At 40.9% G+C, this 25965-nt stretch overlaps 1 protein-coding gene and 1 long non-coding RNA gene across 4 annotated transcripts in view; one reads left to right on the top strand and one right to left on the bottom strand.

The window, feature by feature from the left end:
• The window catches only part of LOC309327684, a 28108-nt gene extending 24517 nt beyond the window's left edge, over positions 1–3591 (bottom strand). Inside the window, exon 1 of the long non-coding RNA XR_014150624.1 lies at positions 3061–3591. This is a non-coding gene — a long non-coding RNA (uncharacterized lncRNA). The remainder of the gene's footprint in view (positions 1–3060) is intronic.
• Positions 1–25965, top strand: part of FBXL20 (F-box and leucine rich repeat protein 20) — a 68732-nt gene that overhangs the window by 32454 nt on the left and 10313 nt on the right. For all 3 annotated transcript variants that reach the window (XM_081837041.1, XM_081837040.1, XM_081837039.1), the window contains 8 exons: positions 8304–8358; positions 10950–11024; positions 12563–12657; positions 19598–19666; positions 20283–20378; positions 21252–21378; positions 24094–24168; positions 25710–25840. In XM_081837041.1, the coding sequence (XP_081693167.1) occupies positions 8304–8358; positions 10950–11024; positions 12563–12657; positions 19598–19666; positions 20283–20378; positions 21252–21378; positions 24094–24168; positions 25710–25840 (723 nt within the window). The remainder of the gene's footprint in view (positions 1–8303; positions 8359–10949; positions 11025–12562; positions 12658–19597; positions 19667–20282; positions 20379–21251; positions 21379–24093; positions 24169–25709; positions 25841–25965) is intronic.

The following is a 25965-nucleotide window of genomic DNA, read 5'->3' as shown; positions in this document are numbered from 1 at the left end:
CTCTAATCCTCAAAATCTGATTTTCTTTAAATTCAGTCGTAGAAGGCATCGACTTATGGTCATCAAATTGCATCTGTAAGGCTGGGACTCTCTCTCTCTCCAGCTGTGTTACTTTAAGTTCAACGGCTACAACTTTCTCCCTAGCCTTCTCCGCAGTTTGCCATGTCAAAGTAGATTCCTGTATCAATTTCTGAATAGTTTCTGTATTGATGTTCACTTTTTGTCCCAAATTATCAATTTTGGTAGTTACCACATCCACCTTCTTGTTAAGCTGTTCCAGTGAGTTACTTATCTTACTTAATGTGACCGCTAAGGCCTCTTCTATCGACATTCTTAACCGATTCAAGGTCAGTCCCAGAGTCTCACAGCTTTTTATCTTACAGCTGGAAATTCCCCCAGATCAGCTCTTGTAACAGTTTCAAAAGCTTCCTCTAGAGGGAAACAGTTTCTATTTGTATTAGTCCTTTTAGAACAGTTCAAATAATAAAGTTAGTTTCAATTTTCAGTTACTTTTACTCCTTTTTAAACGCAGACGGAGACATTGGAAACAATGTATTTCTCTTATTTAACTGTCAGTGAACATTCTAGTCATGGTCAATGAGCATTCCAAAAGACGTCAGTCTTACTAGCAGCCCGTTTCCAGGTTCGGAGCGGTGGTATTTTAACTTCCTTCACTCTGTCCTGCAAGCATATACAATCCAAAACATCCCCCTCTTCTCCTGCTTCCAAGGGGGATTTAATATTTTTTACTGATGGAAATTGAGTCCTTCACAGTAGGCTTTCCAATACTTTAGCTTGCAGCCTCTTTGCTTCAGTCTATTTACAAAAGGGGAAGGCGGAGGCTTGACAACCATATGTCAGGAGTGCTCTGATGGTGTTTCCTGCTTGGCAGGGGGTTGGACTCGATGGCCCAACTCTATGATTCTATGACTTCCTGTTTTGAACCTCCCCGTTTCGGTGCCAAATTAAGACGTTTAAAAATCCAATTCTTCACTCTACTCACGGGTAGTTGCTTTAAGATCAAATTGTCCACAGGAAAAAGTCAGCGCTCTCCGGCAACAGCTATGTGGCTTCACTCCGTGGAAAAAGCGATCAATTCAAAGCACCGCGCCGCTCACCCCACGTCGCTCCGGATCCCCAAAACCGGGTTTCCCCGCGAGTAGGGGAGGCACAAAAGGTGCCAGCCGAATCCCACGTTCACAGGCTTCACCCGCCTGTGATTTTCAGTGGGTCTCCGCCTTCGCTGTGGCGGCCAGACCCGGATTTCCACAAAGCAAATTCCTCCCAATCAGAGGAATTCCGCCATTACCGGAGGCGCCAGCCCGGAAGTCCGGAACCTGTTTGCTTTCCAGCACACCTGAGAACTAGAGGACAACTGTGTTGTCAGTCCATTAAATGTAGGCCAGAGCTTAGGCCTGAACAGTGGCATCCATCCCTGCATAAGAGATCATGTTGCGATGGTTCCTGCTCCCTTACCGTAGGCACTTCTTCAAGCCATGCAGCACTTTTCTGTAATGATGATTTTTGTCACTTCTTATTCTTGTGAGAAAGCTTTTTGTTTAATCTAGCCTTGTGGAAAATTGCAATTAATTTTTGCCTGCCTTCACATACCTATCAGTAACAGGGCAGCTTGGGTGGGTTTGGTAATTTGCTCACTTGGAAAATAATGGTTTCTCTGTTTGGGCAAATCATTCATTTTTTTCTTCATATGGAGGACTATCTCCATATTTAGTGTATGGCCATTTCAGAAGATTTTAATTATGGGTGTTTGTTTAATTGTTTGGCTGACTTTTGCATATGGTCTGAGGAATTGGAGTTCCCAGTTAGAGGGATAAGAGGGGTTGGTGACTGCTCCAGTTTTCAGGAAAATCCTATGTCTGTTTGCCCTTGGCCTTAAAGGCTGGTTTTTTCTGTTGTTGCTTAAGTATTTGTTGTTTAATCTCAACCTGATTGTATCTCTGGGGGATTGGTTTTTGGAGATGGCTGGGAAGCTATATTTGCATTGGAGAAAGAAGAGGGAGCCATTCCCATTTGTGAGTGTGGTGAGCAAAAGTGAATATATAGCAGTGATATCAAAACAGGTCAGTCCAAGGGAAGGCTAGGCAGATACTTAAGACGTGCTACACAGTGGGACAACATGTTCATTGAGCTATCCACTACTACCCCAAGGTCTCGTTCCTTGCCAGTCACCACCAGTTCGACCCCCACATCACTGTATATGTCACATTAAGGTTTTTTGTTTTGTTTTTTTTTGCACCTACATGCATCACTTTACACTTGTTTACACTGAATTTCATTTACCATTGTACTCCCCATTCGCTCACTAAGACTGTTTGTTTCAAAAGAATAGCATTCAAAATTCGCCCCCCCCCCCAGATTCCCATTCTCACACAAAGATCTACAGCATTATGTTGTCATTGCTAGAAAGTTCAGTGCTCTTGGTTTCAAAGGTAAGATCTAATGTACCCTATGAAGAGCTTCTGCCTGTATAGTTGTCCCTTGGGCTCTGTTTTTTCCTATTGTGGCTCCCTGCAGTGCCCAAGAAGCAGTTTTCAAAACTGACAGGAACTTTGGAGAGCATTCAGTCTCCAATGCAGGATATAAGGAGGTGTAATAATCAGAACAGGAAACTGGGAAAGCCCCTTGATTTCTTTGAATTCCAGACAAGGGTGTTTTTGCTTTTTCATTTTTAGTTTCAGTTAATATGTTCTTTATTTTTGAGGGGTTTGTAGCTTCCCTTTACGGGGTTGCTGTAGTTATGACAGCTTGTAAAATTGCTCATTTTGAAGGGGCAAGTATTTGCACACATCAAAGGTTTATAGAACCTTTCTGCAGCTCTTTGTGGTTTGGCTAGCAGTCCCAGAAATTATTTTCCCCCTCCTTTAAATATACAAAATTAGGACTAGAAAATGCTTGTCCAGTAAAATAAGTCCCTTCATCAGCCAGTGATAGTTGGGATGCAACATTTGCTATACTCCCCCTTTGGATTCTACCCGTGGGTGAGGACAAAAAGATTACTCTGACATCTAGAGCCATTGGAGAGAAAGTGCGAGCTCTTACCTCAACTTTGACCTTCATATACGTCTCTTGAAGCTGTGGTTTGGAACACAGCAGGTTGAGACACATCTAGTTGCTCAGCAACAATTCCTACAACTGCTACAATGTCCCAAACATTAGACTCAGAAGCCTTTTTAAAAAGGCCTCCCCATTTAACTCTAGTATTTAGCTAACAGTAAGGCCTGGTTTCCACATTGCCTTCATTTCATTTCATTCCGTTCCATTTCACTTTTAATTTCTATATTACTACGTATGCACAAGGTGGATTTGCAACAACAAAGTATACGGCAAAGATCACACACCTTATAATAATCTGATCCAATACAAAAAAAGTCATGATAAAAACTTGACCTTACAATAAAAATATCAAATAAAGTAATGTTCAATAATACATTAGAATATAATAGTACACAATAACATTAACTCTCAAAATACCAGCAAATAATAATTAAACAAAAATTCACCCTTAGCAATTCCATTTAATAATTACCAAAGTATAATCAATAAAAATAACCATCTCACAGTGCATAAAATACCACAGTACGTTCAAAGGATCAAATTGAGAAACAAAGACACACAACTTATAACAACATTTTAAAAAATAACAATCCCTGAACTCTTCTCCCTTCCCAGCTACTTCAGAAGCATGGCTGGTGTCATCCTAACAATTACACCCATGCAACATGTAAATTTTCTATATAAACCTCTCTGGTGACCTGTATACTCGTGGAATAATCATAATCAGCCTAGTACAGAATTTCACCTTAATGATACTGGTGGATGATATATGTTACCCATAGTAGCTGTAGAAGTAATTGTAGTGAGGACATGTTGTTGGATAGCATGTAAACCCAGAAATGCAACATTAAATTATCCTCAGATAATCAACAACAACCACAAATTCAATTGTACTAATCGCTGGTCTTGAAAACTTAAGAAATAAGACTCCATTATAAAACTCCAATACATACACAGTGAATAAGGCTAAATAATATGCTAAAAGTTTAAATACTATGTAATTATCATAAAACAATTACCCAATACAATAAAAGCCCCAGTGTAAACTAATGGAAAAACCACTTGAAACTGTCAGATGTCTAGTATGATGTTATGCTGGCACTTTCCATTTAGTGCTTTCTTGAAGGTTTTGGGGGTAATTTTATAGAATAATGTTTGCATTTTTTGTGTTAGTGTGTTTTTCTTGTAAACTGCATAGAAATTTTAATTAAGTGGTATAAAAAAGAAATTATAAATCAGTAAGCAAATTCCTCTCTCGCTACTGTGGCTTGGGGCCACTTTGGAGCTGAGCTGATCAGTCCCTCTTTCTCTCCTACTTACTGTAGTATATTCCACCCTCCCCTAAAGTGAGCTATTTAAGTAGAGGCATTAAGCAACAGAGGTCAGGAGGTTAATTAAACATGCAAGGGACTGAAATCGTATTACTCTTAAAAAGCAGAGCTGAGCAAATGGCTAATGGCAAGGTGGCCTTTGTGTTGCTGATGGGAGATCACACAAGCACACAAAGCCAACATAGAGGTGGGCTTTCTCTTAGAACAGATTGCCTATACAGTGGTACCTTGATTTACAAACTTAATCCATTCCGGAAGTCCGTTCTTAAACCAAGGCATGCTTTCCCATAGCAGCGGGGGACTCAATTTACAAATGGAACACACTCAACATGTTCTGCTTCCAAGGCAAAGTCCACAAACCAAAACACCTACTTACGGGTTTGCAGCGTTCTTAATCCAAGTTGTTCATAAACTAAGCTGTTCTTAAACCAAGGTACCGCTGTATATCTCAGTGAAATGTAGGTATGATTAAATGCTTGCACCTTTCAAAATTAGCTCTCATTGTTGGTTTTTATAGATCAACATGGTTTAGAAGAAGCCACTACCCAAATAGAAATCTAGGGGTTTGGGGCAGTAATTGGGGTGGTAGTGGTACAGTGGTGCCTCGCAAGACGAAAAGAATCCGTTCCGTGAGTCTCTTTGTCTAGCGTTTTTTTCGTCTTGCGAAGCAAGCCCATTGACGGCTTAGCGGCTTTTAGCGGCTTAGCGGATAAGCGGCTTAGCGGCTTAGAAAAGGGGGGGGGAACCCCCACAGGAACTCGCAATACATTTTCGTCTTGCGAAGCAAGCCCATAGGAAATTCGTTTTGCAAAGCACCTCCAAAACGGAAAACTCTTTCGTCTAGCGAGTTTTCCGTCCTGCGGGGCACCACTGTACATTTTTAGCATTTGACTTTTAAACTAAATTTCTCCCTGAAGGCTTTATTAAACAATATATACCATTGTGTTTGGGGGCTTTACAACCTGCTCTGGCCCAATATGTGCTTGCAATAATATGTTAAAAGTCCAATGCCAAGGGCCTTCTGGCGGTTCCCTCGCTGCGAGAAGTCAAGTTACAGGGAACCAGGCAGAGGGCCTTCTCAGTAGTGGCACCCGGCTCTGTGGAACGCTCTCTTGTCAGATGTCAAAGAGAAAAACAACTACCAGACTTTAGAAGACATCTGAATGCAGCCCTGTTTAGGGAAGCTTTTAATGTTTGACAGACTATTGTATTTTAATATTTTGTTGGAAGCCGCCCAAAGGGGTATAAATATTATTATTATTATTATTATTATTATTATTATTATTATTATATAAATTGACTGACCACCTGTTAAAGATCTGCTCCCTAGCAACCACAGTTTATCTCACATTAAAATGTCTAGCAACATTTGTAGAGGCACTCATTCTTGAGCTCTGGTGGGCACCCAGTAAACCACTTTCACATTTGAGAAACTGCAGTGGAGGACTTATCCACAGTACAAAAATGCATCTTCTTTGCTTTCTTTCTCACAATCCTAAAACCTTCCCATGTTGTGCTATAATGCCTGCATGCTTTGTTGCATATAAATACATGGAGAGGAAATTTCTGAAGAGTGAGAAGTAAAGAAAGGTTCATAGAGAGCTGAGTTTTAAAACCTCGTGATACGCATCCTGCCAAGTCTAACCCTCCTCCAAGATTGCTATATATGGCAGTGGGGAGGGTTCTGCATACTGGGAAAGGGGAAAGCTGTCGGATAGGGCCTGAGAGTTACTTTCTGTTTACCTATTGTGCTCTGGTTTGGAAACACACAGTTTATATATGCAGTAGAGTACTCCCAGTCTAGATGATGATAATGGGACAAAGGAGTGGATCTGTCGCATCCCCCCCGGTGTGTAGATTCCAAGTTCTTTGGTATATAAATATTTAAAACAAACATGACTGTACCTCAGTAAAAAGATCTTTCATTTCTTCTAGATAATATTCATGCTCAGAGTTAAGCCAATATCTAAAACAGCTTCCCACCCTTTCTTAACCGCTTCATTCATCCTGATGTAGTCTATGTAAATCAAAAACTTGCATGTATTTCACATCCAGTAAAATACATGATTATCTTCTTTTTTGTATTTTTGTCATTCTTATCGCTGCCCCTCCCCTTGACTAACTTCCTAGTGATGTGAAGCGTTTTCCGCTTTACAGAAAGGGTGAGCAGGAATAATTTGGAGGGAGAGCACAAAAAGAATCATGCAAATTGAGAGCCAGTGTGGTGTAGTGGTTAAGAGCGGTAGTCTCGTAATCTGGGGAACCGGGTTCGCTTCTCCGCTCCTCCACATGCAGCTGCTGGGTGACCTTGGGCCAGTCACACTTCTCTGAAGTCTCTCAGCCCCGCTCACCTCACAGAGTGTTTGTTGTGGGGAAGGGAGGGAAAGGAGAATGTTAGCCGCTTTGAGACTCCTTAAAGGCGGGATATCAAATCCAAATGCACAATGGTTTTGCCAGGTTCATGGAGTATGGAGTTGTGGGATCCTGTTCTAGCCCAGACTGAGGAACGCTCTGAGGAATTCCAACCTCACTGTTGGCAAGAAGAAGCTGCATCATCATCAGTTCATTGCAGCTCTGGGGTGTGCAACTAAACAATGCCTGCAGAGTCTCTAAGCTGCTCCGGCTTGGCTAAAAGTGCATTCCTACTGAGCTTTCAGGCAGCTTTCAGTGCTGTTTTTAGTCCTTGAAATATCCTTGGAAAGTTTGCATACGTTTCTTAACCCAAAGAGATCTGCCCATCCCTGGAGATACAACGCAAATGAACCCTATCATAAACCACCTGAGAGCACACGGATGCATTTAAATTAATGACTAGAGCATCTTTGTTGTTTCTCAATTTTCATACTTGTTGAAGCTTTTCTGAGGGATTGGGTGTAGGATAGATTTCTAGTATTCAGGTACGTTTAGGGAGAGAAGAAGGGGATATAAATCCCAGGAAAAAAGGAATGCATTCAAAAGGAAGTAGTGTTACCAGCGTGTTGCAGTTGTGGTCTGTATCGTAAATGCTGCATAGCGTATTAAGAGATTAAAGGAAGGGCCGTTTGTGTGCCATAACTCTTCAGGAGCACAGAAAAGGTGCAAAATGGGTTCAGTTTCCTGAGATTTTTCCACTTTCAATTCTAAGAGTGGCTAGCCCTTAAACAGAGAAGATGCATTTGAAAATGGATGGGCAGTGCCTGCTGCAAACTCAATACAGTCAAGTGTTCCACAAAGACGGCCTACATTTTAATTGCATCCTAGTGCCTTTCAGTAATAAAGGCAAGAGTCCTGCAAGGGTCTGAGTACATCATATCTCTGTCTGCCTCTCTTTTCTATCCCAAACCACATTTAAAATCTGTGTTTTATTCTTGCTATATGGTATTCATGCTACTAGCTTTTTTTATTAGTTTTACTTTGCTTTTTTTTTTATTTAACTGCATTTTTAACAAAACATGTCAGTATTGACAAGGATTGCTTGAGCTCATAAATATTGCTGTTAGACATTTATAATGTGTGAAATAGTGTGATAGAATTCATTGCCATTATTTTAAACAGTAAACTGATTTTGCTGTTTGTAGTAAGTGTATCTCTTAATTCCAGTTGTCATATAATAAGGAATTAACCCCAATAGAGAAACAACGCATATTTGATTATTTTCTGTTTGTTATTCCAAGAATCAATCTTTGTTACAGTTCTATTAGATGAGTGCTTTAGGTATTTGACCGTTCAAATTGCTACATATTTTTTGACTGGTCAAATGTTAAATCCTATTCCACTTTCAATTTTTCAGGGCTGAGCCCAGGCACTGGAAACAGGCTGCAAGACCAAATATACCAATTGTTGCTAAACAATTTGTGAGGAGAATCCCATGTGCATGTTCTAATGTTTAGTTATTTGTATGTATGTGTTTGTTAACAGAATATTCTCCTTCCTGGATGTGGTCACGCTATGCCGTTGCGCTCAGGTCTCCAGGGTAAGAATGTTTGCAAACTAGTACTGGTAAGGTTTTAATTGCTTGTCTCTTGGGCACCTCCAGTTTGTCATCATATCCCAGAGCCAAGAAAGTGTCAGCTTGAAGGAATATTTTAACAGAGGCCCCATTTGCGCTATATATTTAAAGTATACCACTTTAAACAATCATTGCTTCCCTCAAAGATTCCTGGCAACTTTTGTTTGTCAGGGGTGCTGAAAACTGTTATTCTTCCCTCACAGAGCTACAGGTGTCATAGGGGTTTCACATTCAATTCCTCTTCCCAAAGAACTCTGGGAATTGTAGCTCCGTGAAGGGAGCAGGAGTTTTTCATCCTATCAACTCTCAACACCATTTACAAACTACCCAGGGTTCTTTGGGAGAAGCCATAACTGTAAAAAGTGGTATGATACTCCTTTAATTGTACGTGCAGAGACATAGAATGCACATCCTCCCCACAGGTTGTAATTTCCCACCCACCTTTTTTTTAAAAAAAAACTTTTCTTTTCTTGTAATATTACCAGCTGAGGTCTGTCTTAGTTTCGACCAGCCAAATCTAACTGGGTGGAGTTTTACTATTTTGAGATTTTCAAATAGCCTAGGATAGAGATTCACAAAGAGATGTTATATGTTTCTGCCAACTGCCCTATACTGAATAATGGGGTAAAAGGTTATCACTATAGCAAAAGGGAAGGTCCCTAACCTATGTCAAATATAATTATTTTTCTGTTACCTCTCTCAGACGCAAACACTGGCATATCTCTTGATTGTGGAAAATGTCGGGCATACGGGGATTAATGCTCCCCTCTCTCCTGTAGGATATGTGTGCATCTGTTTATCATAAAAATTCTGGGTGGAGATGTGACTGCTATTATGGAAACATAACAATCCATTAGTTAACAAAATAATTAAGTATCAACCTGCATATATATATATATATATTTAAAGAACATTATGAACTCATAGTTTGCCCCAGTCACTAAATGCCTAACTGGAACTGATGCTCAGACTCAAACTCTGAAGGAGGGAGTGCTGAAGCTGTAGCTAAACCACTGAGATCACTGTGATGAGGAAGGTGGGTCATGCAAATTCACGGTTGTTGCTTGTTTCTCCAGCACATAGTCATTAGTAAGCACTGGCACATTCTTACACATTGGGCAAAAAAATCCTGATGGGTTCTGACCTGTTGACTATCCAGGAAATAGATCTTCAGGTTGTGGTGGATAGCTCCATGGAAATGTTAACGCAATGTGCAACATCAGTGGAGTGAGCAAATTCCATACTGGGAATCTTTAAGAAAAGGACCAAAAATAAAATGGCCACTATTTACAAAGCTTCCGTACTTCATTCTGATTGTCCCATCTCAAAAGGAATATTGTAGCACTGGAGAAGGAAAACCCAAAATATTCAGGGACTCGAAGCATCTTCCTTATGAAGAAACAACTAATGCCCTTGGGATTTTTTTCTTTGGGTAAAAAAAGACAGCTGGGGGAGGCGAATTGAGTTTTTTAAATTATTTATGATGTGGAGTAGATAGATGTTTTGCTTCCTCTCTCATAACACTAATGAAATTAGTGGTCTGGACAGTCAAAATTAACAAAATGCATCTTTATCTTATGGTTGCCATTGGGTTTTTAAAAAATAAAATAAACCAATTCATGGGTCTTATTAGCTGCTATAGCTATATAGCAGTTATGTGGATTAGGTGGGCCTTCCATCTGATCCAGCAAGACTCCCACATTCTGTAGTTCTTTGCTTCCCTTCTTTTCCCATGGCCCCTTCCATTGCCTGTTCTGTTCTAACCTTCCTCAGTGGGTAATGCAAAATAGTATATATGACATGGCAAAGTGCCAAGAGGTAATTTTGAAAACGTAAGTACATCTCTTATTGATCTTTTTAGGGAACTTTATTTTTGTTAATAGAGTTACTTTAATATAACACTCCCGTTTGTTATATGTGAGTCATTAAAATGTGTGCTTTAAAGCTTTTTTGTTTTTTAGTGTGAAACTATAGAAAATTCCAAGGCATCATCAGCCAATACAGTCACCTCTTTTAAGGGTGGGGAAGGGAGGGCAGGTACCTGCTCTTCTTTACCAATAGGGTTAAGACATTGGAGAGTAACCTACTCTTTGCAACTACTCATGCCTCCGTAGGCCTGTGTACCACTTAGACAATTAGGGGTTTTTTAGAGGGTGCTAGCACCTGTACTAAGGTGGACCCAGACAATCATGTCGTTCACTGCAAAGTATGGCACCGTAGCCTGAGCATTTGAGTGTAATCACCAGGTGTGCATGTTTCAGAATTGTGGAAGACCGAACTGTCTGTGGTTCTTTAAAGAGAAAGAAATGGCAACCAGAACAAACAATGATTTAAGCATTCTCTCAGCAGTTCTGTTGCTACACTGAAAATCATTTGTGCATGGTTGGGGCCTTTCACGCATGGGTTTGCTAGAAGCATCCCACTGGAAGCTGCACCTCATTAAGGGCCAGCGGCTTTGGTGTCGGTTTAAATTAGACCCAAGTTTTGCTTTATATTTCTGCCATATTTCCCCACACTTTACATTTTTTTCACTGTCTTCTCCCTTTTCACTGCAGGCGTGGAATGTCCTGGCCCTGGATGGCAGCAACTGGCAGCGCATTGACCTGTTTGATTTCCAGAGGGACATAGAGGTATAATTAAGTGGTGTTCAGAAACAATTTCTCTAGTTAAACTGTAATTACAGCACTGTGTAAGATCAGTAATAAACTGTGTAATCCTTTGCATCTTTCCCCAGAGATAGGATTGTTAATTTCTAGTTTCTAGCTCCAGGGTTTCAGAGACTGAAACCGCACTAACTTATTTTATGCACATAGGTTTATGGGTGTGTGAACTCTCACTTGTGTGCAAAGACATGGATCCCTAACTTGTTAATATTTTTACTGGGGAAAGATCTAGGGGTGGTAACTTCCCATTTAGCAGATCTGGGCAATTACTTCATTGGCCGCTTGCAAGAATAATGCACCATTAGGATAGATGAGAGAGTGTATTTTGGGTGGTGGGCTTTTTAGAGTACTGCTAAGGGCAGAAGATTGTAAAATATTTGGGTTAAAAAACAAACAAACAACCATTTGGTAAGGATGCCATTTGGATTTCCTTCCTCAGGCACCAAAATATTTTGGTCCATTCCTAGTTGCACAAAATCTGTTCTTTATTTGATAACCGTTGCCGTGGAAAGAACCCGTTCTGGTTCCTTGGGGCTCTTATCCACATTAGTGGCTTCCAAGTGGAAGAAGCCTAGCTCAGTGATGGAACATCTGCCCTGCATGCAGAAGGACCCAGGTTCAGACCCCGGCACCTCAAAGCAGGGCTGGGAAATACCCCAAGTAGGGCTGTCTGAAATCCTGGAGAGCCGCAGCAAGTCCATGTAGAGTAGACAGTACTGACCTAGATGGACCAATGGTCTGATTTGGGATAAGGCAGCTCCCTATTTTCTCAGTCGAATTTCCCATTGCAGCAGTCAGATCTGTGCCATCGGATATGACTTAGGAACTTCTGGCATGAGCTTTAAAGCTATACTGTCATACCAGGGGTTCTCAAATTGTGTAATGGGGAGCCAATCCGAGTCAGATTTTTGTGCAGAAAACCAGCTCTTTGAACTTCTCCAAGTATAATATTATTGTGGCTCGGTGACAGGACCCTATGCACGGCTGGCTAATGGTTTTCTGTCATGCTGATGGCTCCTGTCAGTTCATATTTTGTTAAGTAAAATAGTTGTCTGTGGGCTGTCTTTTGCAGGCGCAAACTGGGAAAAGAGTATATTGCAGCAAACAACCGTGAATGTGGGTTGAATGATGGCATGTCAAATCATGATTTGTGCCTATAGGTTCAGATGACCAATTTGCCACTAGCAAAGAAGAATCTGAGCAGCACACAGGGATTGTGTGACCTTGCCCTAGATTCAGCTTATTATGGGCCAAGTACATATAAATGTTAGACTTTCTACAGAACGCAGGTTTCTGGAGTACAGAATTTAAATGCACAAGTTTAAGGAGGATTTGAGGGTCAGATAAAAAACGGGTATCAACCAGGGGAGGAGTGGGTTAAGGGCAGGGGGAGTTGATGCTTTTACTAAAGAATTGAGAAAGTTATTTACCACATGGAAAGTTAAGCAAAGCTAATTACTCTGGAAGGTCACATCAATCAAATTCTCTTCCTGGTCTTTTTACAGGGGCGTGTAGTGGAGAATATTTCTAAAAGATGTGGGGGTTTCTTACGAAAGCTGAGCCTTCGTGGATGCCTAGGTGTGGGAGACAACGCATTAAGGTAGAGAGGTCAAGTGCTATGCCACTGAAAAAGCACAAATAATTTTATTTTTCTATCCAGCGGAGAACCTGAATACGTAGGGTGGGGCAGTGAGCCACTTTTAAATGAGGTTATAGCATTTCCAAAATAATTGGCTCCTGTATTGATATCGCACTTAGGCGGTCCCATTTCTTTCGGTTTAGAAAATGGGCCTACCAAAAATAGTGGGGGTTGTGCATACTTGCATAATTCGCAAATTAAAATAATTTTTAAAAATTGAAATGAATTGACAAGAACCTATTAAGAGTGACTTTCAGGTCCTACAGAGCATTGAGAGCATCAATTGAAAGAAAATAATGGGGAAATATATGGGAAACATATTATTTGCCTGCTTGAGTCCATAACAATTTATAGTGTCCTAGAACTGAGGATTAACATTGAAAGGATGTGTGCCATGAGGTTAAAAGAGAAAATCCCTCTCTTATATGGAGAAGTTTCAAGAGAGAAAAGAAAACATGTCCTCTTTTCTGTTTTCCACCCTTCTGACCTATCCTACTTAAAGCATTCAGGTTAATGGCTGGCAGCTAACCCCAAACCTGAGCTGTTTAGCACTGTGTAGTGCCTTGGGAAAATATATGAGTAAGGACAAGAAACACTTCCTTTTCATTTTCTCCTGAAAGCCACCAACTTTCACGTTGGCACCCCTGGTAGATTCTGCAGTTGCTGGATCACAGTCCATTGAACAGAATTACAGAACAGAAGTGGGTGTCTGCAATGAAATGTTGCAGCGTACACTCAGTCCCTGAGTCTGGATTGAGGAAACCTGTGTTCACATTCTAATTTAGGTCTTCTTCAATCAGTCAATCAAACATTTTATTTGCATGCCGCCTTTCCAAAGTTAAAACCATTCTCAAGGCAGCTTACAACATATAAAAGATTACGTAACTACAGACGTAGCAAAAGTAGCCATGAACAATAAACGAAACATCAAAAAGTACACAACCAAATTGAATAATTTCCACATCAGATCCAAGATAAAGATACAAAAAAATAACGTCGTCATCATCAACAACAACAACAATTCCCCAACAACCCCACCTAAACAAGATTCTGTTCCGCAGCATCAGCTTTTGTAGCTGGAGTCGCTCAGGGCCCTGCCCTCCCAGGCCAGGTGGGAAAAGGCCTGCAAAGCAGGGAGCAGGTCTTCCAGGACTCACAGCCAAGATGGTCTCTGGCCTCTTCACTGTCTGGAGTGGCACTACTGCTGCTGTCCCATAGCTTCTTCCAAACAACTCCTTGTAAGGCATACAACTTGACCTCTTAGAAGGCATGGCAAATAACCACCAGGTGCCAGCATCCACACAACTGTAGATATCATATAATCAGGGCCTTACCTTTGAATATACTGAAACTTCCCTCAGTCAAACTGTAGCTTGTCTAAGTTGCTAGGAATAGCCACTTATCCTATAGGCTAGTCATTGCTCTGTGAAAGGCCTCTAGCAAGTCACTGTGTTCTGAGTGCCTGTGCAAATTTGGTCTCACTTTGCTTCTTTTTTATTTATTTTGTTTTGACAAAGTAATAATAAATAAATAAGAATAAAAATGTGCACCCCACCCCTAAGACTATTCCATTGTAACTATCCACCCTCCCAGAATTTCAACACCTCTTGTGACCCCTTTCCTTTTTAACAATACAAATTCTACAAAAAACCTACATATCACCTCAAAATCGTTTCTCCTACATATTCCCCATCTTACCTTAATAGCACATGTTAATTTATTATCAATAGTTATATTCCACACTTCTTCAAACCATTCTTCTACAGTGGTGCCTCGCAAGACGAACGCCTCGCAAAACGAAAAACTCCCAAGACGAAAGAGTTTTCCGTTTTTGAGTCGTTCCGCAAGACGAATTTCCCTATGGGCTTGCTTCGCAAGAAGGAAGCCCATAGGGAAATCTCCGGGGACCTCTTTTAAAATGCTGGCTGTCGGGAGCAAAGACCTTTGCCCCCCGCCGGCCTTCAGAAGAGGTCCTGGACTTCTGAGGGCAGGCGGGGGGCAAAAGTCTTTGCTCCCCCCGCCTGCCTTCCCGGGATAGCGGAGAAGCGCGTTTCTCCGCTATCCTGGACGGCTTTTGAAGGCAGGCGGGGGGGAGCAAAGACTTTCGCCCACCGCCTGCCCTCAGAAGACCTCCGCTGTCCCGGGGGCTTTTAAAATGCTGGGGGTCGGCATTAAAAGCCCCCGGGACAGCGGAGACTTCTCCGCTGTCCCGGGGCGATCTTAAAATGCTGGCAGGCGGCAGCGAAGCCCTCCTGTCCCCGGAGCTTGCGGCGCGGGAGGTGGGGAGAAGGGCTTTTCTTCCCACCGCCAGCCTTCAGAACAGCCTTCTGAAGGCTGGCGGTGGGAAGAAAAGCCCTTGTCCCCCCACCCCCAGCCTTCAGAAGAGGTCGGGGGACAGACTGTCCCCGGACCTGGTCTGAAGGCGGTTTCCATAGGAACGCATTGATTGATTTTCAGTGCATTCCTATGGGAAACCGTGCTTCGCAAGACGAAAAACTCGCAAGAAGAAAAAACTTGCGGAACGAATTAATTTCGTCTTGCGAAGCACCACTGTATTTTATATTCTCCTTGCCCCTTCTACTTTCTAACTATAATAGCTTGTGCTGCTTTCAGTAAATTTGTGAGCAAGTCCTTCATAGCCTGTGAACCTTCCACTCCGTTGCAAATGGATAATCATGCTACCTCTGGACCCAGTGATTTCTATTATCTCCTTAAACACCCTTTGCCCCCAAAATTGTACATATTTACACCACCACCATATGTGAACATAAGTCCCGGTTTCCTGGCATACCCTCCAACATAACACTGAATATTTCTTGTTTATTTGATTTAATCTGACTGGTGTTAAATACCATCTCCAAACTAACTTATAATAATTTTCTTTTATCCTTGTAGACAACCTTTTCAAATTGTGTTTCTCCCATATTTACCCCCAGCTTTGACTATTTATCTGCCCTGTTATCTCCTTTTCTCACACCTCTTTTAATTGATCTTGTTCATCCTCCATTTCTACTAAAATTTTATAAATTTCACTGGTTTCTCCTTTTAAAACTATATTTTCTTCTTTATCTCCTCTTTTTATAATCATTTTTATAAAATTGTATGTTCTTTGCAGTTCTTGTTTTCTCATAACCACTTCTTTGTCCATTGCTCCAGTTGTATACAGTTAAACCAACTTATTTTACTTCCTTTTAGAGCTTCTCTTATTTGTTCTTTTCTTCTCATTTTCTCCACCCATTTCTTTATTTTATCTATTTGCTTTTCTTTTGCTTCTTTTTCAGTTTCCTTTTTTTAATTTACTGGGAAGTCTTCTGTCATCACCACCGGAGTTAGTGGGGAATTTACTGGTATCAATTTTCCTTTATATTTTGCCCATCTCTCAATGATGTTTCTTAAGAAGGGATTTTCAATATTCTGCCACCCTTGCCTATTTGGGTAGCTAAAAAATATATTCACGAACTTCTCCTTCATTCCATGTGTACCGCTCTCTAACCATTCTAACTCTCCTTGTTCTGTTGTCACATCTATGATATATCTTAACTGATTTGCTATATATGTTGGGGAGGCCCAGTCCACCTGTTTTCTGGGGGTTGTACCATCTTCTTTTATTAATTCTAGGCTTCTTATCCCATTACAAAATGTATTAATCATACTTTGCCAACCCTTTATCTCTGTCTCCAATACCTTAATTGGTAACATTCTAAATAAAAAAAAATATTCTAGACAAAAATTTCATTTTAATTATCGCTATTCTTCCAAATCATGAAAGTTTTTTTTATATTCCTCCAGCTTTCCCTTAATTTCCTTCTTTAATTTGTTAAGATTCTCTTGTTCCTTTTTTAAAAATTTCTTGTTATTCTCAAGTACTTTATTACATTTCTTAATTTTATATCTAATTTTATTTCCTTCAAGAATTTTCATTTTTCCTCTTAATCGTAGTTAAATAACATCTCTTATTTGAACCAATTAATTCGCGACCCTATTATTTGTCCTTTTTTTTTCTCAAACGTTCCTCTATTACCTACAGATTTTCCAACAGATTTTCAATTGTTAGCAAGGTGTCATCTGCAAATAAGTTTATTTTTTTCTTTTCCATTATTTCATATTCAATTTGTATTTCCGTCTTCTCTAGTTACATTGGCCAGAGTTTCAATGACCAATACAAGTAAAAATTAAGGAAAGAGGGCATCCTTGCCTTGTACCTTGGGCTAGTGTTATTTGTTCTGTTATATTATCGTTCACTACAACATATTCCTTGTTCCTCAGATATAATTGATGGATTAATCCCTTAAATCATTCTCCAGATCCTAAGCTTTCTATAATCATTTTTAACGCCAGCCATTCTACACAGTCAAAAGCCTTTAAAATATCCAATGCTACTATACCAGCTTTCAGTTTATTTCTTCTTATTATATCTATTTTATTCAACACTCTTCCTATTAAACTAGACATCTGTCTTGCTGCCACAAAGCCACATTCATCCATTCATTTATTCATTTATTTATAAATAAAATTATTCATCCTTTTTGCCATTATTGTGATCAATATTTTAGCATCTTGATTTATTAGGGAAATCGGCTTATACGATCCTGGGTCCCTAATGTTTTCCTGGTTTTGGAATTAAGATAATTATTGATTGTTCCCACGATGGAGGGATCCTCTCACCCTCTATTACTGAATTATATAAAACATTTAATTTAGAAACCAGTATATTTTTAAATACTTTACAATATTCCGTTCCCAGTCCATTTGCTCCTGGGGCTTCCCCCCCCCCCTTTAGTTTCCTTATAACTTCCTTTATTTCTTTTTCGGATCATGTTGCTTCTAAAGTCCTATGGAAATGTAGTATAGAACAATCCAAGATGCATGTTGCCCAGACCACTTCCAAAACCTTCCAGAAAGACATGGACTTGCTGAGTATCATGGGACAGGACTAGAGCTTGTCCCAGGGCTTTGCAGAGCTCTGCTACCAGAGGCAAGAGGAGTGCATGCTTTATCAGCTTGACCACTCAGGGCCCTTACCTGACAGGTGAACTGCTAATTATTTTTATATATTGCTAATAATCTGTTGTTAATAACCTAGTATAGGCACTTAGGTAAAGTGGCCTATTCATTTTGCCCTTCCTGCCAGACAGTCATGAGAGTGTGTATGTTTGCTCTTGATAGTTCAGTTTGCTCAGAGAGTGTCTGTCTGTTTCTCAAGGTGTTGAGCTCTTCCTGGTTTTCACCATTGAGATCACTGTGCTTCCACAGCCACTCGGCTATGTGTAGATGTGTCTCCCCTTCTTTCTGAGGTGATGGTGGTTATTATTTAGAAGTAAATGTTCTCTTGCAACACCACAATAGGGCGAAGATCTGCCTAATGGTTGCGCAGCAGATGCTTGGTTTCTTGACATGGCTTTGGTACCTGCTCAAAATAGGCCTGCACCACCAGTCCTCCCATAACAGATTTGGAGGGAATTATACCTATCAAAAGTGAGATTCAGGAGACCCAAACACATCCCCCATGCACACTGGTGTAGTAGTTCGGACACCACAGCCTAATCATGGCTTGGCTGTCAGGAACGTTCTACAGCTCCTCTGCTCATTTCTCTCCCCAGCTTAGGGTATCATGGTATCAGAAAACTGGAGAGACTACTCAAGCCCACAGCACATCTCTGATGATCAAAATGTGACTTGACTCTGACATCTGAACTGGGCAGCTGTCTGAATCTAACCTAGAAGTTAAGTTCCATAGTCTGTAAACTGAGGCATAGTTAATGGTTTGCCTGTGAATGTGCAGGGATTGCTCCTACTTCCCTAGTGTGAGCTCGAGCAACAAACCCCATGATCTCTGGCCAAGGATTGTGGCTGGTTTGGACAGGGCTCTAAGCCTGGGATTGTGGTTTGTTGCACCCGCCCTGCACAAGGGGAAGAATGAAGCAAGAGGCACCTCTGTGTTCACAGTAAACCATTGATTATGGCTTACCATAATCTGTGCCTTCACAGTGCCTTCACTTCATAAGTGCCTTCACAGGAAGGATCATTGTAAGGATGATAAGATAAAGACTGTGAAGAATTAAAATAGGATATAGCGTTGTGGTATTTTTGTTACTTGAAATGCGGGCTATGTGCATTGCACTTTTTCTGGTACATTGCATGGTGACAGCAAAGATTCTCCTTCAAGGAAAGAGAGCAGAATGTTGGCAGCACAGCTATAAAACACTTAATCTTTCTCTTCTCCTGATGCTCAGAGAGGAGGAGGAGGAGGTGTTGTTGTTAAGAGTTAGGTTTTCATCTCCCTCCTAGGTGCTCAGGCCAGTGTTCATGGCTTTCCCCAATTTATTCTCTCAAGAACGTGAGGTAGGCTGGACAGTGACTGGCCTACGGTCACCTGATGAGCATCATTGCTGAACAGGGATTTGAACCCTGGTCTCCCAGTCCCAGTCCAACATTTAACATCTGTTCACTGGGGTTTCTCTTTATGCTGGACCATTTTCCAGGCAATGTTAGAAAGCAGTTTGGAGATCCAGCAAGGGGAACTGATGCATGTACTTACCTGCCTGGCACTTGCACACCTATAAGCTACAGCTAGTGTACACTGATGAAAGCACCCTAGTATGTATGTACAGCCTTGTCTTCTGTAGTTAGCAGTGGGAGATCCACATGTACATTACCATCTTGATCACAGCCAACACATGAAATAGATTGTGAATGGTGTTTTCTCTTTTCTTTTTAAGCTGGGTATCGTCCCTAAATTTTCTCAATGTATCACTTAAAAAAACAAACCAACCCCAAATCTGCATTATTTTCTTTAATTGCCCCTCGGTTTGTAAGACCTTTTAAATATGTCAGGTGCCACTGATTTAAAATGTATGTTATTAAAAGCCTGAAAAGCACTGTACTTTTTTCTGTCATGAAGGACATTTGCACAGAACTGCAGAAATATTGAAGTGTTGAACTTGAATGGCTGCACCAAGATTACAGATGCGTAAGTGGCATTTATTTCAGCTCTCCGCGGTATTTCTTTAGCTCTTTTTAATCACTATCCCCCATTTTCTTGGTTGCATGTTTTGTTGCTCAAATGCTGTCAGAGTATATCCGTTCTTATTGTGAATGGGTAGCTAGAAAGGGCTAATTGCCAAGGGACCCCTGTCCCACTGTAGGGGGCGGCACCAACTTAAACTTGGTGCAGCAAGTCCTTCCTTACCTTTGCATCGCCTTCAACAAATCTGTAGTGGTCCCCTATGTATATATTAGACAGGCAAGGATCAGAGGCCAAGCTTGGAGGGCACATGGTTAGGCTGGGCCAGATGTGCTGAGCATCTGATTTCTCTCATTTACTACACCCAAATTTTTATATATCTCAATTTTTAATATAAACTGTAGAACATTGTGACGTCTTAACAATGATATAGTTAAAAAGAAAAATCCAAATTAAGAAGAATATTGAGAATCTTAGTGTGCTTTTAAAGAAATAGATTTCAGTCAACTACAATGAAAATGAGGGACCCATTCTGATATAGGCACATGATCACTAAACGTCTTCTACTTAAAAAATAATAATGACAGAGCAGTGAACCTATGTGTGTCCTATTCTCTTCCAGGACATGTACTAGCCTTAGTAAGTTCTGCTCCAAACTCCGACATCTTGATCTAGCTTCCTGCACTTCAATAACCAACCTGTCCCTCAAAGCACTGAGGTGAGTGTAGCTCTTTATAAAGCTTATTCACCCTGATGTAAAAATACCACATTTCTTTGCGATGGAAACCCCTGCTTCATTTTACCATTCATTTTACTCACGGTGTCAGTGGTGTAGCAGCTGACCAGAATTGGAACAGGGGTGGGCGGGTGCGGTAGAGGCACACCTTGTTCTTTCTTGGTTAGTCTGACTTGGGGCACTCCAGGAAGACTGGGCATAAGATGACAATCAGTACAAGCTTGGGCTGTTTTCTGGTCCCATGGGGTCAGAGTCAGAGGGAAAGAATGAGCTTCCCAATTAGTCGTGGACCAGGCGATATCAACAATGCTAGTAGTGCGGAAGCCACAGAAGGCTGACATCCAAGAAATGGAATGGTCTATCCTTGCTGTTGATTCAGATGTGAGACACGCTGTGGCATTGCTGTATGTGCCTTCTCAGCCCCTGCCCTGTTTAGGTCCTTTTGATACAGTAGCCCTTGTGCATGGTATACAAACATGCCCATTCCCTTTCTCCCTGCATTATTGCCACATGGCTTTTGTCGCCACACACACCTATTATTTATAGAATTGTAGAGCTGGAAAGGACCCTGAGGATCATCTAGTCCAGCCCCCTGCAGTGGAGAAGTATGCAACTGTCCCATACAGCGATTGAACCAGCAACCATGGTGTTATCAGCACCATGCTCTAACCAGATTCCTGCTATAGTTTTCAGTTGGTGGTCATCCTTGAAGCTGCGGCAGAGAGCAGAGTTCAGTGTGTTATTACTGGAAAACAAGGCGGTGAATTTCCCTTGTTCCCAAAGCAAGAATTTTTTATACTTAAGAGTTAACATTTTTGTCTGCCTTTCCCCTCTGCCCCCTTCTCACCTCTCAAGCGAGGGATGCCCTCTACTGGAGCAGCTCAATATATCATGGTGTGACCAAGTGACAAAAGATGGCATCCAGGCTTTGGTGAGAGGCTGCGGTGGACTCAAAGCTCTGTTTCTTAAAGGCTGCACGCAGGTATGTCTCCAGTGAAGACACAGCAACTTCAAGAAGGCTTGAGTTAAAGTGCATTTGTTTTAACTTGGAGCAGAATCAAGTTGAGTGTGGTTCATACACTGTGACATTGGAAGCAAGTGGGAGAACAGTAGGAGAGAATAAATTTTATTTATTCCTTTATTTATTTTACCCTATCCAAAAGAGTTATAATGGCAATTTGCACTACATGAGTTTCTCTGAGGATAGAGAAGGGAGGAAATCTGTGAGATTACTTTTGAACAAAGGAAATGTAGAGCAGAAGCACTGTGCTTCGTGCAGTTCTTGGCTGTCTTACAATAGCATGTGGCTTTTAAGTATAGGAACTTTTGGTTACTTCTCTTCTCGGATATTTGTCATTTTTAAAGGTGTTGGACTAGAAGAGGACCAAGGCATCCATGCCAACCTTTTTTAAAAAAACAAACCCTGGACATCTGTACTGGAAAGCTGAGCATTTCTCGCGTCCACTGTATTTGAAATTCTGAAGCACACTCTGCAATCCTACCTTTTATCCAAATATGCTCCAAGTTTTGTCTTGAAATTAGAAATTGCTTAAAAAGTAAAAAATAGCAAGTTGGATAACTGAATTGGAAATCAGGTTGTGTACTGAATCCTGTTCTGGGCAGGATGGCCCCTGATCTCAGCTTTGGGCGGGACCTGGTTCAACTAGTTGAGGGCCATTGCTCTGTGTGCTTCACCCATCTCAAAGAATTTCAGTTCTTTGAGATGGGTCACATGACTTAGTTGTGGCATCTCATACAGGGAAAGGAAAAATCCCAACCTTGTTAGCAGTCCCAGGCAAAATGATAAAATAGCTGTGACACAAGGCAGTTGCAGGACAGGAGCTTTACACAGTCATGGCTTCAGTATTCCTTGTACTGGATTTTTGCAAACATTTTTGTGGATTTTTTAGAGCAGCTTGGAATTGTAATAGAGTAGCATAAGACATGTTTCTAGGCCCCCAATCCAGGTTTAGTTGTGGGCAGCTAACCACATGTTACACAACTTGTGGCCTCTGATTGAGGATGTTCACCTGCATCAAATATGCATCTGGGTATTGTCGGCCAGAAGGTGTTAAAGAAGGATCGAACATTTTTTATATATGCAACAACAGAAGCAAGGATACTCGTCGCTAAGCATTGGAAAACTCAAGATTTACCCACACTGGAAGAATGGCAGATGCAACTGATAGACTATATGGAACTGGCTGAGATGACTGGCAGAATCCGAGACATGGGAGAAGAGATGGTGGAAGAAGATTGGAAGAAATTTAAGACCTATTTACAAAAATATTGTAAACTGTATGAATGTTAAAAAGGATGCTAGAGTAAAAACAACTTGGCACCATTAAGTTAGACGAAGAGAAATATGAAGATAAGTTAAATTTAAGAAAAGATAAAGTTTTGGAAATTTTAGGTTATATCTAAATTTTTAAGATCTGAATAAAGGATACCTAAATTAGAGATATAACATTGGAAAATTAGACAATAAGAATAGAAACAAGGGGATAAATTTGCTGGAAAAAAATTTATAGCCAGGAATGCAGGAGCAGGAGATGTGAGGGAGTCCAAGAAGTTGAGAAAATTATGTTAAGAGATGTGTTATGTTGTATTGATTTTTTGGCATTGTAATTAAAACAAAAATTGTTAATAAATATTAATAAAAAAACAAAAACAAATATGCATCCAGGAGCTTCAGGGCACATCTGGAGATATACATCCACATCTGTATCTGCATCCACATGGATAAAGGATGTTCAGTTTATAGTTGCACTGATATGAGTCAAAGAAAGAAGTTCTAGTGGAGAGGTTTAGCAAACACAGCCATAATTTTATAACACATATTTCTTTTTTTTAAATAGCTTGAGCCTTTCCCCCTTTTTATGGAGTGCTAAGGAAAAAATATTGATGGAAGCAAGGCACTTGCTATCAGTTGTTTTGCCATCTGTTCTCCGTGATTCAAGGACATCCGTGGCATCTTTAGTAGCAGAAATAACTTGGGTGTTGCCTTTTTTTTCTTTTTGCCTTAACAAAAGAGCCTCTTTTTCTCTTTCAAACAAAGCATGTTTATGTGAAACCAACAAGTAGTTATGTTTGACGTTTTACTACGTTTTTATATGTACAGTAAGCTGCCCAGAGTTGCTGGGGAAAGCCAGCCAGATGGGCAGGGTTTAAATAATAAAATTCTTAGTATTATTAAAGGCACTTAAGTCCATAAAATTCAGAAACTCTGATTCTAGAACCATGTGGTTACACTATGAGATTTTCAAACACCTCCATAATGAAGCCAAGTATTTTGAGAACCCAGCCAAAGAAATTCTCAGGCGACAATGCCACAAAGGTGTAGTGCTCATGGGGGTATAGAATGGGGTAGGGGGAGGCTTTGTGAAAACGTGATATTTCACTTGTTCTTCCCTCTTTCATGGCAGCCTTGATGCTGGGAGTTTTTGCTTATAGTCAGCTTTGAAAGCCTATTAGATGTTGTGGATCCCATGGTGACATGAGACACCAGAGACCTATATGGGCTCTTAGCTGTCATTGAGAATGAGAAACTACCCCTTTCTTTTTAAAATAAAAACTGAGACTTTTGGGAATCCAGATTTTCAGTAATTTTACTCTTGAAAAAGAAAACCCAAAATATGACTTCACGCTATTTAACAAGTTGCTTACCTCCCTCCCTCCTATTGCACTTTTGTTCTAGCTGGAGGATGAAGCTCTCAAATACATTGGGGCACACTGTCCTGAACTGGTGACTTTGAATTTGCAGACCTGCTTGGTAAGTAATTGGTTCACACAAATCCAAATTTGCTTCTGTTTTTCTTAACATGCAGAGGCCATGAACTATGCAAAGTGACACTCTCACCCCAAGAAATGCCTCTTCCTGTTGGCTTGGAGTAGTTGCAGTCCTGGTAGCTTGATGTTCATCTTATTACATAGGGGCAAATCCCAAATGTGGTGGATGGGAATGTGTGTGAAAATTTGGCTATAAAAATTGTCAGTAGCTGAGGGGATGGGCAAGTGTTTTGTAGTTGCTTGTGTCTCTGTGCCTATAGCCATTCTTGACCCTTTGCTTCCAAACATGTTAAGCAAGACATTCAATGCCCCTAGTATGCTAGGCATACAGACGTTATTAGAATTTCCATGGTGCCCCAAAGCCACTGAAGGCTTCCTAAAACCGTGATATTCCCCTGTATAGTTCCTGTGGGGGGGAATAAAGGATATTGGAAGAGAGCTCTTTCCATTTAAGAGTCTCATGCTCTACCAGCACGCTGGAAGTTACAGTCCAATAACATATTGAGGGCACCTTGTTGACTCTGCTCTGGCCTTACAAAATCCAATGGGCTCCACCCTCAGATCACTAGGAGCTTGCCAACACCACTCACTGACTGGATATTTTTAAAATCTCAAGTTGGCAACCATATCACCACCCTAGACCATTCAGTGGATACTTTCTGGATATAGTAAAGAACTCTCCTAGTGTTAGCATTTAATGTGACAAATCTATCTGGTCCGAGTTCACCCTTGCCCGGGAGGCATTTCAAATTTTGTTTGCAGGACAAGCTGGAAAAGATTCTTTTGGTCAGGTTGGAATGCTTTCTTGTCTCCGTATTTAACTTTCTGTGTATGTGTATTTTTAAAAAGTTGGAAGAGGAAGTACATTTTTGCGAGAAAATATCCTGTACCATTTTGTGGTGGTGCCAAAAATGGAATGTTAAGCCCAAAAAAGGAACAGATTTTGATAGCCTGTGTGCTGTTGGCATCCTGCTTTTTCACGTGATAGTTGCTAAAATGAGTTTACCAAATAATACTTAACATGTAATTTTAGGACTCAGAAGGGTTCTCCCACCCTGGAGCCCAGTTCAAATGTCATATCAAACCAAAGTTTAAAACAAACTGTGGTTTAATGGGAATGAGCAGCATTCTGGTTCCTATTGCGCTCCTCCCCCACAACCTTTGCTGCCCCGTTGTGGACAAAACATGCCAGAGTCTGGCTTCTCCTGTCTTCTGGACCCTGGTTAATGGTTGATTTCCACCCAGCAAAGTAATAAGCAGTACCAAAATTTGTTCTTGACTGACTGCTTGTGGTTTGTTTGGTGGAAACCAACCTTTAGCCTGGGTTTAGACAGCATGACAAACATACAGATTGTTTTGTCCACAGCACGCTGCGGGAATTTATGAGCAGTGGGCACCAGCATTCTGCTCATTCACATTAAACAATGGTTTGCTTTGACCTGTGGGTTTCATGCGCCAGGCGAAACAGACCAAAACTTTGCCGCACACTACAAATGACTTTGATTCCCTTCTCTCCTTCTGTAGCAAATAACAGACGATGGCCTCATTACAATATGTAGAGGGTGCCACAAGTTACAGTCTCTGTGCGCCTCTGGCTGTTCCAACATCACCGACGCCATCTTGAATGCTTTAGGGCAAAACTGTCCAAGGCTTAGGTAAGTAGGCTTTGGGTTAGAGGGCTGCATGAGGGGACACAAGGTTAGCATGTGAACATGGGGTGTATGCTGGGTAAAAATGAGTAACATGGGGGGAATCAAAAGCTCATAGAAAAGGGTTAGCA

The sequence above is a fragment of the Podarcis erhardii genome, assembly GCF_964252035.2.
Source record: "Podarcis erhardii genome assembly, chromosome: 13".
NCBI classification, from domain to species: domain Eukaryota; kingdom Metazoa; phylum Chordata; class Lepidosauria; order Squamata; family Lacertidae; genus Podarcis; species Podarcis erhardii.
Note: the sequence above shows the minus strand (reverse complement) of the source record. Positions and strands in the feature narration are given on the sequence as shown.